The 13,521-nt window shown below is 50.4% G+C and overlaps 2 protein-coding genes across 13 annotated transcripts in view; one reads left to right on the top strand and one right to left on the bottom strand.

Annotated features, from left to right (window-relative positions):
- The window catches only part of Cfap99 (cilia and flagella associated protein 99), a 43,624-nt gene extending 32,458 nt beyond the window's left edge, over positions 1 to 11,166 (bottom strand). For 2 of the 5 annotated variants that reach the window (XM_076938313.1, XM_076938316.1), the window contains exons 1-3: positions 10,793 to 11,166; positions 5,492 to 5,617; positions 1,757 to 1,885 (exon numbers count right to left, since the gene is read on the bottom strand). In XM_076938313.1, coding sequence (XP_076794428.1) covers positions 1,757 to 1,870 — 114 coding nt within the window. In that variant the 5' untranslated portion in view covers positions 1,871 to 1,885; positions 5,492 to 5,617; positions 10,793 to 11,166. Of the gene's footprint in view, positions 1 to 1,756; positions 1,886 to 5,491; positions 5,618 to 10,774 lie in introns of all 5 variants that reach the window. The other 3 variants (XM_076938314.1, XM_076938317.1, XM_034509236.2) reach the window with 3 other exon arrangements.
- The window catches only part of Zfyve28 (zinc finger FYVE-type containing 28), a 128,950-nt gene that overhangs the window by 37,228 nt on the left and 78,201 nt on the right, over positions 1 to 13,521 (top strand). For 4 of the 8 annotated variants that reach the window (XR_013111799.1, XR_013111797.1, XR_013111796.1 and 1 more), the window contains exon 1: positions 11,182 to 11,453. The exons of 1 other annotated variant lie outside the window; for it this stretch is intronic. Coding sequence is in view for 2 of the 7 variants with exons in the window: in XM_076938311.1 (XP_076794426.1) it covers positions 11,415 to 11,453 (39 nt within the window). In the remaining 5 variants the exon portion in view is untranslated. Of the gene's footprint in view, positions 1 to 11,181; positions 11,454 to 13,521 lie in introns of those variants that run through there. 3 more of the 8 variants (XR_013111798.1, XM_076938311.1, XM_034509504.2) reach the window with 3 other exon arrangements.

Below are 13,521 nucleotides of genomic sequence, written 5' to 3'. Positions count from 1 at the left end.
TGACCTGACAGTTAGTACATTAGAGCAGGTTTCTGACAGCTGGAGATGAAAGTGCTGTTCAAATTGGGTCAGTACCCAGGGCCCCAAACCATGTTGGCTCCAGAAGGATTTTGGCATAACCTGAAAGGACCAACATCTGAAGCAGGAGCTGCTTCTGTGCCTGAGGTAGAGATCAGCTCCATCCGCTGCCGCCAGCTCACTGGATGGCATCATGGTGCTAGGCCTCACATGAAAAGGCACACAGATGGTCACGACGTTGTGATTTGCCAAGTGACAGCCAGGACTCATTTATGTTAATCTATCGGTCGTTAACAGAAAAAGTGCCTCAAACTAATTATGAACCGCTAAAGCTCAGTTTTCTGTAATGGTCATCAAAGACTAATGACACTGACTTCTGTCTTGCTTGAAAGAAAGGGCCCTTCTATCAGAGCCCCGAACAACTTAGCAGTCCAGAGAGCATGCTGGGTATTCCAAGTGGGTGGGGATGGGGGGGAGTTGCAAGGACAGTGGAGGAACAACTGGATAGCTCAGAAAGGACCAGAAGGCAGTATGGCCAGTGGAGTGGACATGAGGATGGGTAGGTGAGCAGGCAGGGCACAGTGGAGCAGAGGGGCTCTGCAGAGAGGAGACCTCTGTGTCATATCTGTGGGGAGGTGAAAGTAGAGGAGGGCAGTGTCCCAACAGAGAGTCAAGAGGAAGCTTTTGCAGTGACTAAGACAAGGGCTACGCTAGGGCTGAGGTGGGGTGTGGGGATCTGTGCTCGCCTCACCTGGGCAAGGAAGGGACACAGTTCTTGATGAGTGAGTTTGGGCTGCTGAGATGAGCTGTTTGTGGACTCGTGGGGACCAAGAGGAGGTCTATGCTCTAGGCTGGACATATATGCTACTTACCATTGGATGAAAGAGTCTAGGGTTGGGGAGAGAGGTCTGTGCTGGATAGAGGAACTGGACCTAGTAGCAGGTAGGGTGACTCTCCTGAGTATCCTGACAAGGAGAGGCCAAAGCCTCTGGGAGATGGAGACTCGGAACAGATAGTGTCCAGAGAGCCAATCAGAATGCTGCAGAGCTGGTGTATAGGATGGCAACCTGGATAGAGTCTGGAGCTGCCATTAGAGAGGGTGGCGAGTCTGATGGGGGAGGGATGTGCTTTGGAGATTTAACCATCCAAAACTCACTTGGTAGTGTAGCTGCCACTGTGATAGGCTCAGGCGGAATATTCCAGAGACATGTTCTGCCTGTCTGCCTCTCTCTCACCTTCTGCAGTGGGACACGTTGCTGCTTCTAGAACCTTGACAGCTACATTCTGTACAGTTTTCCCAGCCTCAGGACTGTTATAGCAGAGCTCATAGACTGAGGTGGGGCCTAAGGGTGGAAGCACTGAGTAGGGCCCCCATGCTTTACTGAAGACCTCTTCAGCTAGACACAATCCACCTTGAACGGTGGCCTTAGGTAGGTCCCAGCCTCCCTCACTGACGCTGTCCACACAGTCACAATTCTTCCTGTGAGGGGCTGCATGCCATAATGCACCATGGAGGTTTTGTAGCTCAGGGTAGAGTCAAGTCTGATGTGCACTTTAGATGCTGGGAGCCTTCTCATGGCAAAGGGTTCCTATAGATGGACCACTGGCTTTCTAGACAGCCTTGCCTCACACTTCTCCCCAGAGGAAGGGATGGATCTCGTGCTGCTTGCTGTAAAGTGAAATGTAGATGACACACATTACTGAAACTCAGAAACCCAAGCAGCTACCCTGACCATACCTGCTGTAAGGAGGTGAATACTGTCTCCAGGAATTGCTCAGGATTGTCCTTCTCAGGCTTAAACTTGTCAAGCTGCTTTATCACAATCTCAATGCATTTCTCATAGTAGGTCATCTTTGGAGCAGGGTCCTAAGACAAACCGACACAAGTCACATTATCCACAGCCTCTGAGTTGCCAGTTTAGAGGTTGGCAGAAATGGTTACAGGACCCTTATCCACACCACAGGAAGTCCACGAAGGTTCTGGGTTGAACAGTGAGATTTTGGAGGTAGGGATTTGGGCTCAGGGTAAACTCAAACCCACTATTTCGTTAGTTCATCTCAGGCCTCTGCTGTGCAGGGGTCTGTTTGGCCTTGGTGAGCCCACACTGTTATCTTAGCACTTAGCCCCAGCCTCAGCCCTCTCTGCCATAGGTTTCAAGTCAGCCATTAAAGCCCCCTGGCTGGTGACCCATAGGATGGGCTCAGGTCAGAAAGCAGGCCTCTGGGTGGCTGGTTTCTCAGTGAGTTCTACCCAGAGCAGGCGAAGATGACAGAATCAGGAAAGCCTGTGGAGTTCCCAGGTGCCTCGGCATGTGAATAGCATGACCCATGCTCACACAGACAATAAATAGTAAAAAAAAAAAAAAAATTCAATTAAAATAAAAAATAAATAAAATGGAGAACTGAGTCCCAACATGCATTCACCCGTTTGTTTCCTAACTGTGCATGTAATATGACCGGCTGCTTCAGGTCCTGCTGCTTTGACCTCCCCGTCAGGATGGGCCATGTTTTGAACTGTGAGATTAAATAAAACCTTTTCTCCCTGAAGTTACTTTTGTTAGTATTCATCATTGTAACAGGAAAAGAAAGCAAGGTCCTCAGTGTGAAGGCCAGTCCTGGCCAGCCTCGCCAGGCCCAGCCAGCTGATCATGGAAGATCAAAGAGCTATTCTAAGTGGTCAAAATACCAATGAGAGTTTAAGAAAGACAGAAGAGAGAAAGAGAACAGGAATATTCCAGAACTGAAGGACACAGCTCTCCAGAAGGTGAGGCCTCTGTAGAACTCATGCTGTCTGAGTCAGGTGCTCCAATGTTCTTAGCAGGGATCAGGGTTAGATCCAGAGGGTCATCTGTCAGAGGTCCTGCTTGACCTCTGACAAGTCCAGAGAGGAACAGGCATGGTGTGGGAAGCTGAGGGTGAACCCAAGGGGATGTGGTTGTGGAGAAGATGCCCTAGAGACGGCCCTAGGATAGTGTTCCTATCCTCGTGCTGTGACCCTTTTATACAGTTCCTTGTGCTGTGGTGACCCCAACCACGAAACTATTCATTGCTACTCCATAGCTGCAGTTTTTCTACTGCTTGTGCGTCGTAATGTGACTATCAGGATACCCGATGTGTGACCCTGTGAAAGATCTGCTTAACCTCCAAAGGGGTCGAGGCACACAGCTTGAGAATCACTGCCATAGGGTCACAGTTAGTGGGTGCCAAGATGAGAAAGCCAGAGGAAGAGAATGGGCTTTTTCTGCCATCTTTGGGGACGGGGGGGTGGGGGAGTTTCTCTGTGAAGGAGCTGCCTGGGAAGCTTCACTGAATAGTTGGGTGGGGGACGGCTGGAATCACTGAGGGCCAAAGCCCCCATGTACTGGGTGCATTCTGGTCCAGTGCAATCATAACTGGGGCTCAACAGGGCTGCAGACACACAGGTACCACCAGTCTCTCTGAGAAAGGCCTCATGGAGTCTTCCAGTTTGAAGCCCTGGTACCATGAATAGGCTCTAGGGGCACAGAAAGGAAGCTCCGTGGGCACCCAGAAAAGGCATAGCTAGGATTCCATCCCTGCTCAGCCCATGATGACAGGTAACAGGGCACCTTTTTCTTATGCCTAGAAACCCTCATGGGTATCTCATGGTAGATTCCTCATGGGTTAGTGGGACTTTGATGATAAGCGGCAGGAGGAGACAGTAGCCTTCTGTTTTAGACAATGGCAGATTCAGTCCATCAAACACAGATCCACACTTGCCAAATGCAGCCAAGTATGGCGTTGGATACAGCATGAGGTCTGGGGCTGACCTGCACCCTGTGAAACTCACCTCGATGGAGATTGCCCACTGGGGCCACCCCATCCTATGAGGAGGAAGGCTGGACGATAGGAGAAAGACTCTGAGGGCTCCTAGGGTCCTCTCCCTTTCTGCTCACTCAAGTTACCTCTACTGAACTTCCTGGTGACAGACCTGAATCCTGAGAGGAGGCTTCCGGGAACTACTGCTCATTCTGCTCCCCATTGCATGACCACTCTGAATGAGCAATAGATGGGCTTCATGCCCAGTGGCCATTTCACCCTCTCTCTGAATGTGGCTTCTCTTAGGAGGGAAAGAGAAGGCCAGCCACTTAGCTCTGCTGACACGGGCAGATCCAAGCACAAAAGGCTGGGATCACTGCCTCATAGACTGAGAGACTTGTGGCTTCCCCTCTGACTTTGTGTGTCTCCATGCTGAGTGAGCCTGGTGACCTGGTGTTACTCAAGGAGTTGGAGCTAGGGCCCCTTCCTGAGACTATACCTGCGAGGCAGTGCCCTGGAGGTCTGTTCCTGTCCTGGCTCTACCCCTTGTCTGGCCAGTTCTGCAAGCCCTGATGTCATTGGCTATGCAGGACCCAGGACCTTTGCCCTCTTCATCTGGAACAGTTCTTGGGGCCCTTTGTTCCACTCTGGATTGCTCCTAAGTAGAAAACAATCTCAGACACTCCAGGAATCTTGGCTAAAGGCAGCCTGTGGGTGCAGGGAAGTCCTTCCTCCTTTGTGTGTCTCTCTGTGTGTATGTGTGTGTGTGTGTGTGTTGCAGGGGGTGGGAAGGAGGATAGCTGGGCTCCCGGAAGCACTATTTACCAAGTTCTCCAACTCCTAGTTACTAATGTCTTGGTGGCAAACATGGCACTGTCAAGTAGGTCTAGAGAGAACATTAGTTCTGAAAAGATTATCCATCTCTATAGTTTTCAGTATGTGCCCCAGCAAAACAGTTTTTCTCAGCCAGGTACAGCTATAAGACAAAAGACATGTCTAGACACAGCAAGCACAAAAGACATGTCTAGACACTGGCTCTCACTGCCCGTGCCTCTGACAGTATTATCAGAGTCCTTGCTGGGTGGCGGGGTGCAGGCTGCCAGCTCTTCCAGTGTCAGTTACTTGTGTGCAGGGGAATCCTTCCCCCCACCCCCTGCCTCACCTTTGAGATAGAGGATGTGTCAGGTGAAGTCTTAATTCCATTCACCTGGTCTCCCAGCTTGGCCCCCTCCTAAGGCACCAAGACTGAGCTGAAGTTCCTGAGGGCGTTGGGTGGGGTGGGAAGAGCAGTGGGCCCCAGGGCTTTGGCCCCAGCTGCTGTGGGAGAAGTGGAGAGGTCTCAATTGTCTGTTTCCAGCCGGGCAGTGGTGGTGCACGCCTTTAATCCCAGCACTTGGGAGGCAGAGGCAGGCAGATTTCTGAGTTTGAGGCCAGCCTGGTCTACAGAGTGAGTTCCAGGACAGCCAAGGCTACATAGAGAAACCCTGTCTTGAAAAACAAACAACCAACCAAACAAACAACAAAAAAGGAGTCTGTTTCCAGGTTCTGTTGCATGTTACAAGCTTCAGTCCAAAGTCTCCCCCTTCACTGGGGTCTTTCCCTGACTTAGAAGCCTCTTGCATATGGCCCCTGAACCTCAAATCCTCCACCCATAAACTTAGGGAATCTCTCAACATCGAGTTATATGCTCACATACCTGAGGCCTGTCTTCTTTGCCCAGGAGTCCCTTGCAGAAACCTCAACTAAATGCTCATCAAGCCTTGGCAAGTGTGGTGAGCAGGTTCTTGCCTCTCACTTAAACCTGGCCTCGGCCTAGAGTGATCTGTGAAGGATGAACACAAAAATAGAAAGAGGTGTAAGTAACTAAAATAGGCTCCTCATCTGAGCTGAAAGATAGTCACATGTGGCCAGGATAAAACCGGCTGAAAGAGCACGCTGACTGAACCTAGGGCCTGGTCATCTAGGTTTCTGTCACCAAGCTTCATTCAGGCTTAAAAAATGACTTTAAAAAAAAAAAAAAAAAAAAAAAAAAAAAAAAAAAAGACAGGGCTGGGGGAATGGCTCAGTGGTTAAAGCACTGGCTGCTCTTCCAGAGGTCCTGAGTTCAATCCCCAACAACCACATGGTGGCTCACAACCATCTATAATGTAATCTGGCGCCCTCTTCTGGCCTGCAGGTGTACATACACTCATGTACATAAATTAATCTTTAAAAAAAGTCTCTAATTCTTAGGCAGTTCCACACATGTGGACAATGTACTTTGACCACATTTATCTCACACAATGTCTGTTGGGGGCCGACTTTTAGCAGAAAGAGGCTATCAGCTTTGCAGCCATCTTGAGCCATATACCCTGACATGAGACTTGGATTACAATAGTCTACAACAGCTGAGCACACTCTGATAATCTTGGTTTAGATACCTTGGGTTTGTGAGATTAAAGGTGTGTGAGATTAAAGGTGTGTGACTTAAGAGTGACCTAGAGATCAGATTTAGAGACAAGACCTAAGGGCATGATTATAGGTGTGACCAAAAGGCATGGCTTAGAAGTGAGACATATAAAAGGCAGAGGCAGAAGGTAGAGAATCAGACACTTAGAGGAAGAGAGACTGAAGAATAAATGGGATTGAAACACACTCTGTCTGGTCTCCATTCTTCGAGTCCGTCCTCACTCTCTCTCTCTTGCTGAACCCCGACCCGTGGACTGCAGTGGCAGCTTCGACCGGGATACAGTGGCCGCCAAACGCTGGGCAGCCCGGGCCTCAACATTTTGCTCGGGCGGAGACATTTTTTGGCGCTTGAATGTGGGACTAGTGCGGTTCTCAACAAATGTCTATAAATTATCTGCTTTTCCAAACTTTTACTGACGAGAGTCCTTAATACAATATGTTTCAGTTTTGTCTCATTTAACTGGGGAGTAGATTCTCTGATAGTATTTCCTAAGGAAACAAGAGAACAAAACCCATATTCAGGAGTTTGGAGTGGGGAATCTGGTTCCCTATCCTCAAAGAGATTTCCTTTCTGTGAGCCTGGGGTGTGGCCTCTAAAGCCTCACTTGCTCTGTCAAAGATGTGAGGTAAAGGAGACTAGTGCACACACAGCCCGGGACCCAGAGTGAAGAACACAGGCAGGCAAAGAGTTTTTATAGACTCCCTGTTAGAGAGCTAGGAATGGGGTTCAGCCAGGAAGTACCGGCCTAAATAGCCAGGCCTTGCACTCCATCATCAGCACCTTCAGTACCGAGTAAAACAAAACAAAACAGAACAAAACAGAACAAAACAGAACACAAACCAAATGTTCTGGACCCAGTGCTGAGCAGTGGCTGCTCTTCTCCACAGGTTCAGGACAGCAGTCTGTGAGGGCAGGGAGCCAACAGAGCAGGAGCCTGGCCAACAGCCACATTGCATGTATAATGTGAATGGAAATAAAATGCATCCAATGCACAAAGGGGAACAGAGGGATGGCTGCATCCCTAGATCTCAGCTCGCCTTCTCCTTGGTCATTGTACACAGCCCAGGATCCCTGGCTGTATCCCCAGCCTGTGGAGTAGACCTGCCCATAGTTAAGATGGGTGAGTCTTTCGGCATGGTTAAAGTAATCAAGATTATACTCTCCCACCCAGGCAGGCATGTCCAGAGGTCTTTAAGGTGGTCTAGATCCTGTTGACATACTAACCATCATTAGATACTCTGATGGAAATATTAGTTTTCCTTTTTGTCAGTAAGTTTCCAATCTGAAGGCTAAGGTGTTGGGCTGAATTTATGTGGATGGGTTGCCCAGGGTACCAGGGAGCAAAGACTGCTTCCTGCTCCCCTGCTGTGGAGCCTGTATTTCTCTGCAGAAAGGATGGATCAAGTGTCCTAGGCTGACCTGAGTCAAGGAGGATTGAAGGAATCAATTCAAGCCCTCCCCAGTCCAGAGTGGACCTTGGTAGAAGTATTCAAAAGAAATGAATGAAAGAACAAAACCGGAGGTGGAGAGGGAGCTCCTGGGAGTCTAGTCTGCCTCTAACTGTCCAGCCTGACCCCTCTGCTCACTGTGGAGGGAGCTCCTGGGGACCTAGTCTGTCTCTACCTCTCTAGTCTGACCCCTTTGGTCACTGTGGGGTGGAGGTTGCCTTGCAGGGATCTGCACACCCACCTGTGGCAAAGAGCAGGTGCCCTGTGAGGGTGGGTAGACTCTGAACCCCGTCTGAAATTCCCTTAAAGCTTGATCAAAACAATCACCTCTATGGCTCGAGCACAGGCATGGGCTCGGTCAACTCTGAAGCATGCTTCGAGCACCTCAACTTTACGTACTTCCAATCGATTTTTGGTTTTATTTTTTTCTTGTTTATTTTTGTTTTGATATGTAATTGAGGCTGGCCTCAAACTCTCCATCCTCCTGCCTCTGCTTCCTCAGTGCTGGGATAACATGCCCCACATATCTACAGCCAGACTCAGCTTTACTTAAAATAATTTATTTGTCTGTTTACTTGCTTTAAGTGTGAGAGATAGAACCCACTGTGTCTCTCACACACTGGGTAATTGAGCCATATCTCAAGTACTTCAGCATTTAGTTCACAGTTGAGAATTGAGATCTGGCTCCTAAGTGGATTCATTTCCTTGATCTGTAGCTCTTTAACTCCCTTGTTGAATCAGGGCTCAAAGGTCTGGCATTTGAGGTAACCTGGAAGGCAGGCTGAAGCAGACAAGAAGGGTTCATTTCTATCAGCTACAACCCACTTTAACAGTCTCAGCCAGGCCACCTCAAACGTATGTTAATGAAAATACCTTCTTTTCCCACAACTAAAGCTGCTCTGCTAAGTGTGGCTACTGGTGAGGTTTTGTCTTTTACTGTGTATCATAATGTTAAGTGCAGGGGTGGGGTGAGTCTGCATATAGACCTAAGTAACCCTGCCCCCAGGTTATTTCTGATTGGTAAATAAAGATGCCAACAGTCAATAGCTGGACAGAAGAGACATAGGTGGGGTTTAGGTTTTCTGGGCTTGGTGTCAGAGAAGAACCATGAGAAGAAGAAGGTGCAGGAGGAAGGAGAAGCCACCATGGTGAGCCACTGGCCAATTGAGGTTAAGAGCAGCCCAGATGAAACACAGTAAGTAGTAAGTAATAATTTGGGGTTACCAATAGGAAAGTAGATTCTAATTGCATAGAAGGTAGGTATCTGTCCAGCTCTTGTGCTGTTTAAGGATTATTGTAAATATGAAAGTTGTATGTGTCTTTTATCTGGTAACTAAATGGTCAAAGGCTAAATGGTAGAAAGCCTACGTTGGAATTAAGAATTCCTACAACAGGCTACGGAGCCATTCCTTGCAACTCTCCCTTTCCTCCTGAACAACAAACCCTGACTCTCACTTGGACCTATTGTTACCCAACTGGCCAGTGACATTTCTCAGCCTTCTTGGAAGCTGGCTATGGCCGTGTGTACAAGTTCTTCTATCTCTGGGAAATACTAGAGAATAAACTTTGGTAGAGTTAGCCAGAAGTATAGGACATTCTTTTCTTCTCTTTTCCAGTAGGTCCATGGGCTTAGGAGGTGATGGCTAGGATCAGTGCAGCCATCCTGAATCCTGAGTAAACAAGTCAAGGATGGGAGCCGGAGAAGCTGGTTCCTGCTGCATGTCCAGAATTACCTCTGCACACACCTCTTGGATGGGAAGATAATCTATGATGCTGAGCTCTTTCTGCCTATAGTTAAACCTGATCCTGATATATCTACCTCCTTGGGCTCAGCCTTTATCCCGGGGACAACTTCTAACTATGAAGCACAGAAACAGCTTCTGTACAGTAATAGCCCCAGGCTTTGGAGTTGGCCAAGGATGGACAAACCCTAGATAATTTATTAATCTACTTACTACTGGACATTAATTCATGTGTCTGCTCAAAGTCTTCACTTGGACAAGATGGTGGCTTTGGAAAGAGCTGCTTTTACTTTTCTTTTTAAATTTTTACTTATTTTTATGTGTGTATATATGGGTGCATGTACAAGTGTGTACACTTTCATGGGGAAGCCAAAGAACGACCTCAGTGTCATTCCTTAGGAGCCATCTACCTTGTGTTTTGAGACAAGAGTTTCCCACTAGCTTGGTGCTCACCAAATAGGCTAGATTGACTAGTGAGACCCAGGGGTCCATCTTCTCTACCTCTGAAATGCTGGGATTATAAACGTTTGTTACCATGCCTGGCCTTTTTAAAAAAAATAGATTGATTTTTTATGTTTATGTGTATTTGCCTGCATGTATGTATGTGCACCATGTGCATGCAGGACCCATGAAGTCCAGAAGAGGGGTTTGATTATTTGGAAATGGAGTTACAGAAAGTTGTGAGCAGTCACGGAGGTGCTAGGAACTGAACCTAGAGCCTTGCTAAGAGTACCAAGTGCTCTTAACCACTGTGCCATCTCTCCAGCTCCATGCCTAGTTTTTTTTGTTTGTTTGTTTGTTTGTTTGTTTTGTTTTTGTTTTGATGGGAGAGCATATAGTTGTGGACATCTTGACGCTAAGGTGATCTGTTAGTTGTACAAAAAGTAAAGCATAGGCAACACGTCTTAATCCAAGCATTTAGGCTGGAGGGGAAAAATGTGTGTTTGTAAAACCACGTGGCTGCCTGAAACTACACAGAAATGGGTGGAGAGAGCAGCTTACAAGGAATAAGTGGGGTACAAAGCTGAGCAGGTCCAGGGCTGAGGGGCTAAGCGAAGGACCTGCTAGGGCAGTAGAGGGTGCAGGCACTGTATTAAGAGATAGTCATCTGGGTCACTTGTTAACAGTAGGAGGGAGGGAAGGAAGAAGGGAGGAGTGGGGTGTGGGGCAGATAAATCAGAGGTTGTAGAAGGCACCCTATTTTTTAGGAAGTGGGAAGAAAAGAGCAAAGGTAGCCTGCTAAGGCCAGAAAATCGGCAAAGATTGGAGAACTGGAGAAAACAAGTTAGTGAGAAGACGTGAGGATGGGCTGTGCCTGGCTCCCTACGGCGGCCCCTCACCTTAACCTGCCCGCCTACCTGCGGGGCTCTTGGCCTCTTTAGGCCTCCACCTGCTCCCGCGTCGTCTCTCCAGGCACCGCGGGCGGGAGCGCTCACTGGCCAGCTCCCGCACCCACAGATCTCCTAGGCGTCGTTTAGGCGCTGTCACCTAGCAACGCCGCGCAGGCCCTGCCCGCGGTGGGCGCTGGGACCTGTAGTCCTGAGCCGCCCTCCCTTGGTGCGCGTCCCGGGTGGGGTGCGGCGTGGCGCTGGGCGGGGATTGGCGGCCTCACCCGGCTCGCCCCATCCATCATTTGCGGCGGGCTGGGGGCGTGCGGCGTCTCCAGCGCATGTGCGGTCGTGACCAGCGGAGGTGCCCGGTGCTCGCAAACCGTGAAGCACCGCGCACCCTGTGCCCGCGCCTTTCCGCGCTCCCGCCCGCTCGCGGGTTTGGGTCGGCCGCGCGCCGCTCGCTGAGCATCCTTCTGGCCGCGCACCTGCCCGGCGCACCTGCAGCCAGCTGCTCCGCGCTTCGCGCAGCGCTCAAGATCTGCTTGCTCAGGCAGGTCCCGGCCCTGCCTGCGTGTCCGCCCCGCGCCGCAGCCGGACAGCGCTGCAGAGGGCGAGGGCCGCCCGGAGCGTGGCCCGGGCCGGCGCGGCGATGATGAACAGATTTCGAAAGTGGCTGTACAAACCCAAGGTGAGCGACTCCAGCTGCGGACCATGTCCTGGTGTCGCGCTTTCCCCTCTCCAGTTCCCTTACCCTGCAGGTCCCTCCTTGATAAGACAGACCTCGTTTCTCTAGCCCTGTATGAATCCCTCTCTCCGGTTCTTGCGATGCCCTTTTCCTTGCATTCCGCGACTTGGACAGACCATGTACCTGGCGCTCATTGACTGCTCTTTTCCAGTACCAGACGGGGCTTTCTTTCGGGCCTGGGTGTACTGTCATATTTCTCCTCGTCTGGGTACTAGATGGGCCCCAGCTCGTACCTAGCGGTCCCAGCCTGCGTGCTTAGTTCTCTTGGTTCCCTCTTGCCTCACCGCAGATGCTCCTTCATCTTTTCGCACCACAGTTATTCTGGCCTAGGATAGGGGATCTCCTACCCTCCCTTCTCACTTGCGAACCGACCGTCTCATTCCCCTTTCTCCAATCCCTAGGCTTTGGTCAGACCTCTTCTTCTTGTATCTTTGAGGTCCCTCACACCGCGGTCCGGTCCCCAATCCCAAACCGGACTAACTGGATCTTGGTCCAGTTCGCATCACTATCCTGGTCCTGTAGCCGCCTGCACCCTTTTGGATCTTCGACCAGTCCTCTGCCCAGTCGCCTGGTGAGGCTCCTGGAGCTTGTAGCTTCTACGGGCCGGAGGTTACTAGCCAGTAAGGGTCCTGGCGGCGCACCCCGCGCCTCGGCAGCCTTGCCAGTCGCACTGCGGGCGCTGCGACCCGCTGCCTGCCTGGGGCTGGCAGCCGGGAGCCGGACTCGGTGCGCTCTGCTTGCGGCTGGGCGGTGCAAAGTTAGGATCCAGCGGAGATCCAGGACGCATCTGCGGCATCCGAAGCTGCATGTTGGGGGTTGGTGGAGTCAGGGGACGCCAACGCTGGAGGTCTTCAGAGGGTCACGACCTGGGTGGGGTCACTGCAAAGACTAAGGGCGGGAGCAGTGTAGCGGCTGCGTCCTGGTGTCTCCAAAGTCAGAGGCCTCCTTCTCTTTGGCCCACCCAAGGAACTGACCCCTCTCCCTCCGTGACTTGCCATATTTCCTGGTTTAGGGTTTCTGTCCCAGACTCTGTGAATGGTCTCTCCGGGTGGGGCGAGCGTTCTGGAGAGACAACTGGTCTGTTTGGAAGACTGGCATTCGAGGTTTGGGGGACGTTCAGGGATCTGAAACTGTTACGTTTTTTGTCTGCCGAGGTCGGGAAGTTTTTCCTTGGGTTAGAGAGTATTGTGGTGAAGGCTTACAAAGCATGGGGCCGCCCTTGATCAGCCTGGACTGGCCAGAAGGTATTCCGGATTCTTCTACGCTGGTGCGCAGCAGCGGTTCGTGCTCCTGTTTTTCTGGTAGTGGGCAAATAGACTGGGGGGTTGTCAGGAGGAGGGCCCTTGGGACCCTTGAGATGGGTGTGGTTTGAGTCTTGCTTGCCCTTAGCCACGCCCTAGGCGTCTGGCCCTCTCTTTGCTGCAATCCCTTCAGTGTGCTCAGTCCTGCCTGCAGTTGATTAGTGGGTCTGCTGCAGCAGCTCCTGCTCTGCTTATCTGTACAAGGAGTGAGGTTTTTTCCCCATTGAATGAGAAAGACAAGAAAAACAAAACCAAACAACAACACAAGTTCAATGCTGAAAAAGTCATTGCAGGGGTGGGATTTACTTTTTCAATAACAAATGTCAGGGGAGCAGGTGGGACTGTTTGCATGCCCAGCTACATCCCTGTCTCTCTGAATGCTTGTGGAGTGCTGGGGGCTCCAGGTGCTGTTTCCAGCAGTGCCACAGTGGGAAAGGTGTGTTCTGTGACCCTCCTCAGCTGTTGGAAAGGAAGGAGCAGAGCCTGTGTCCCTATTGGTTATCACTCACACCTAATTCACAGTGGCCTTCCCTTGAAGTTGTGCCCCAAAGTAAAGTATAATGTCTGTACCGTTCTCTGTTCAGCAGTCAGTTGCTTTCTAAGTGCAGACCATAGCAAGTGGAGAGCTGAGTTAGTAACTTTGGGTGATTCAGCCCAAAGCCACGTACTTTTTAAAAGGGACAAGATAAGTTAGAGTCCCCCCACAGCTG

This window comes from Arvicanthis niloticus, chromosome 7 (genome assembly GCF_011762505.2).
Source record: "Arvicanthis niloticus isolate mArvNil1 chromosome 7, mArvNil1.pat.X, whole genome shotgun sequence".
Classification (NCBI taxonomy): Eukaryota; Metazoa; Chordata; class Mammalia; order Rodentia; family Muridae; genus Arvicanthis; species Arvicanthis niloticus.
Note: the sequence above shows the minus strand (reverse complement) of the source record. Positions and strands in the feature narration are given on the sequence as shown.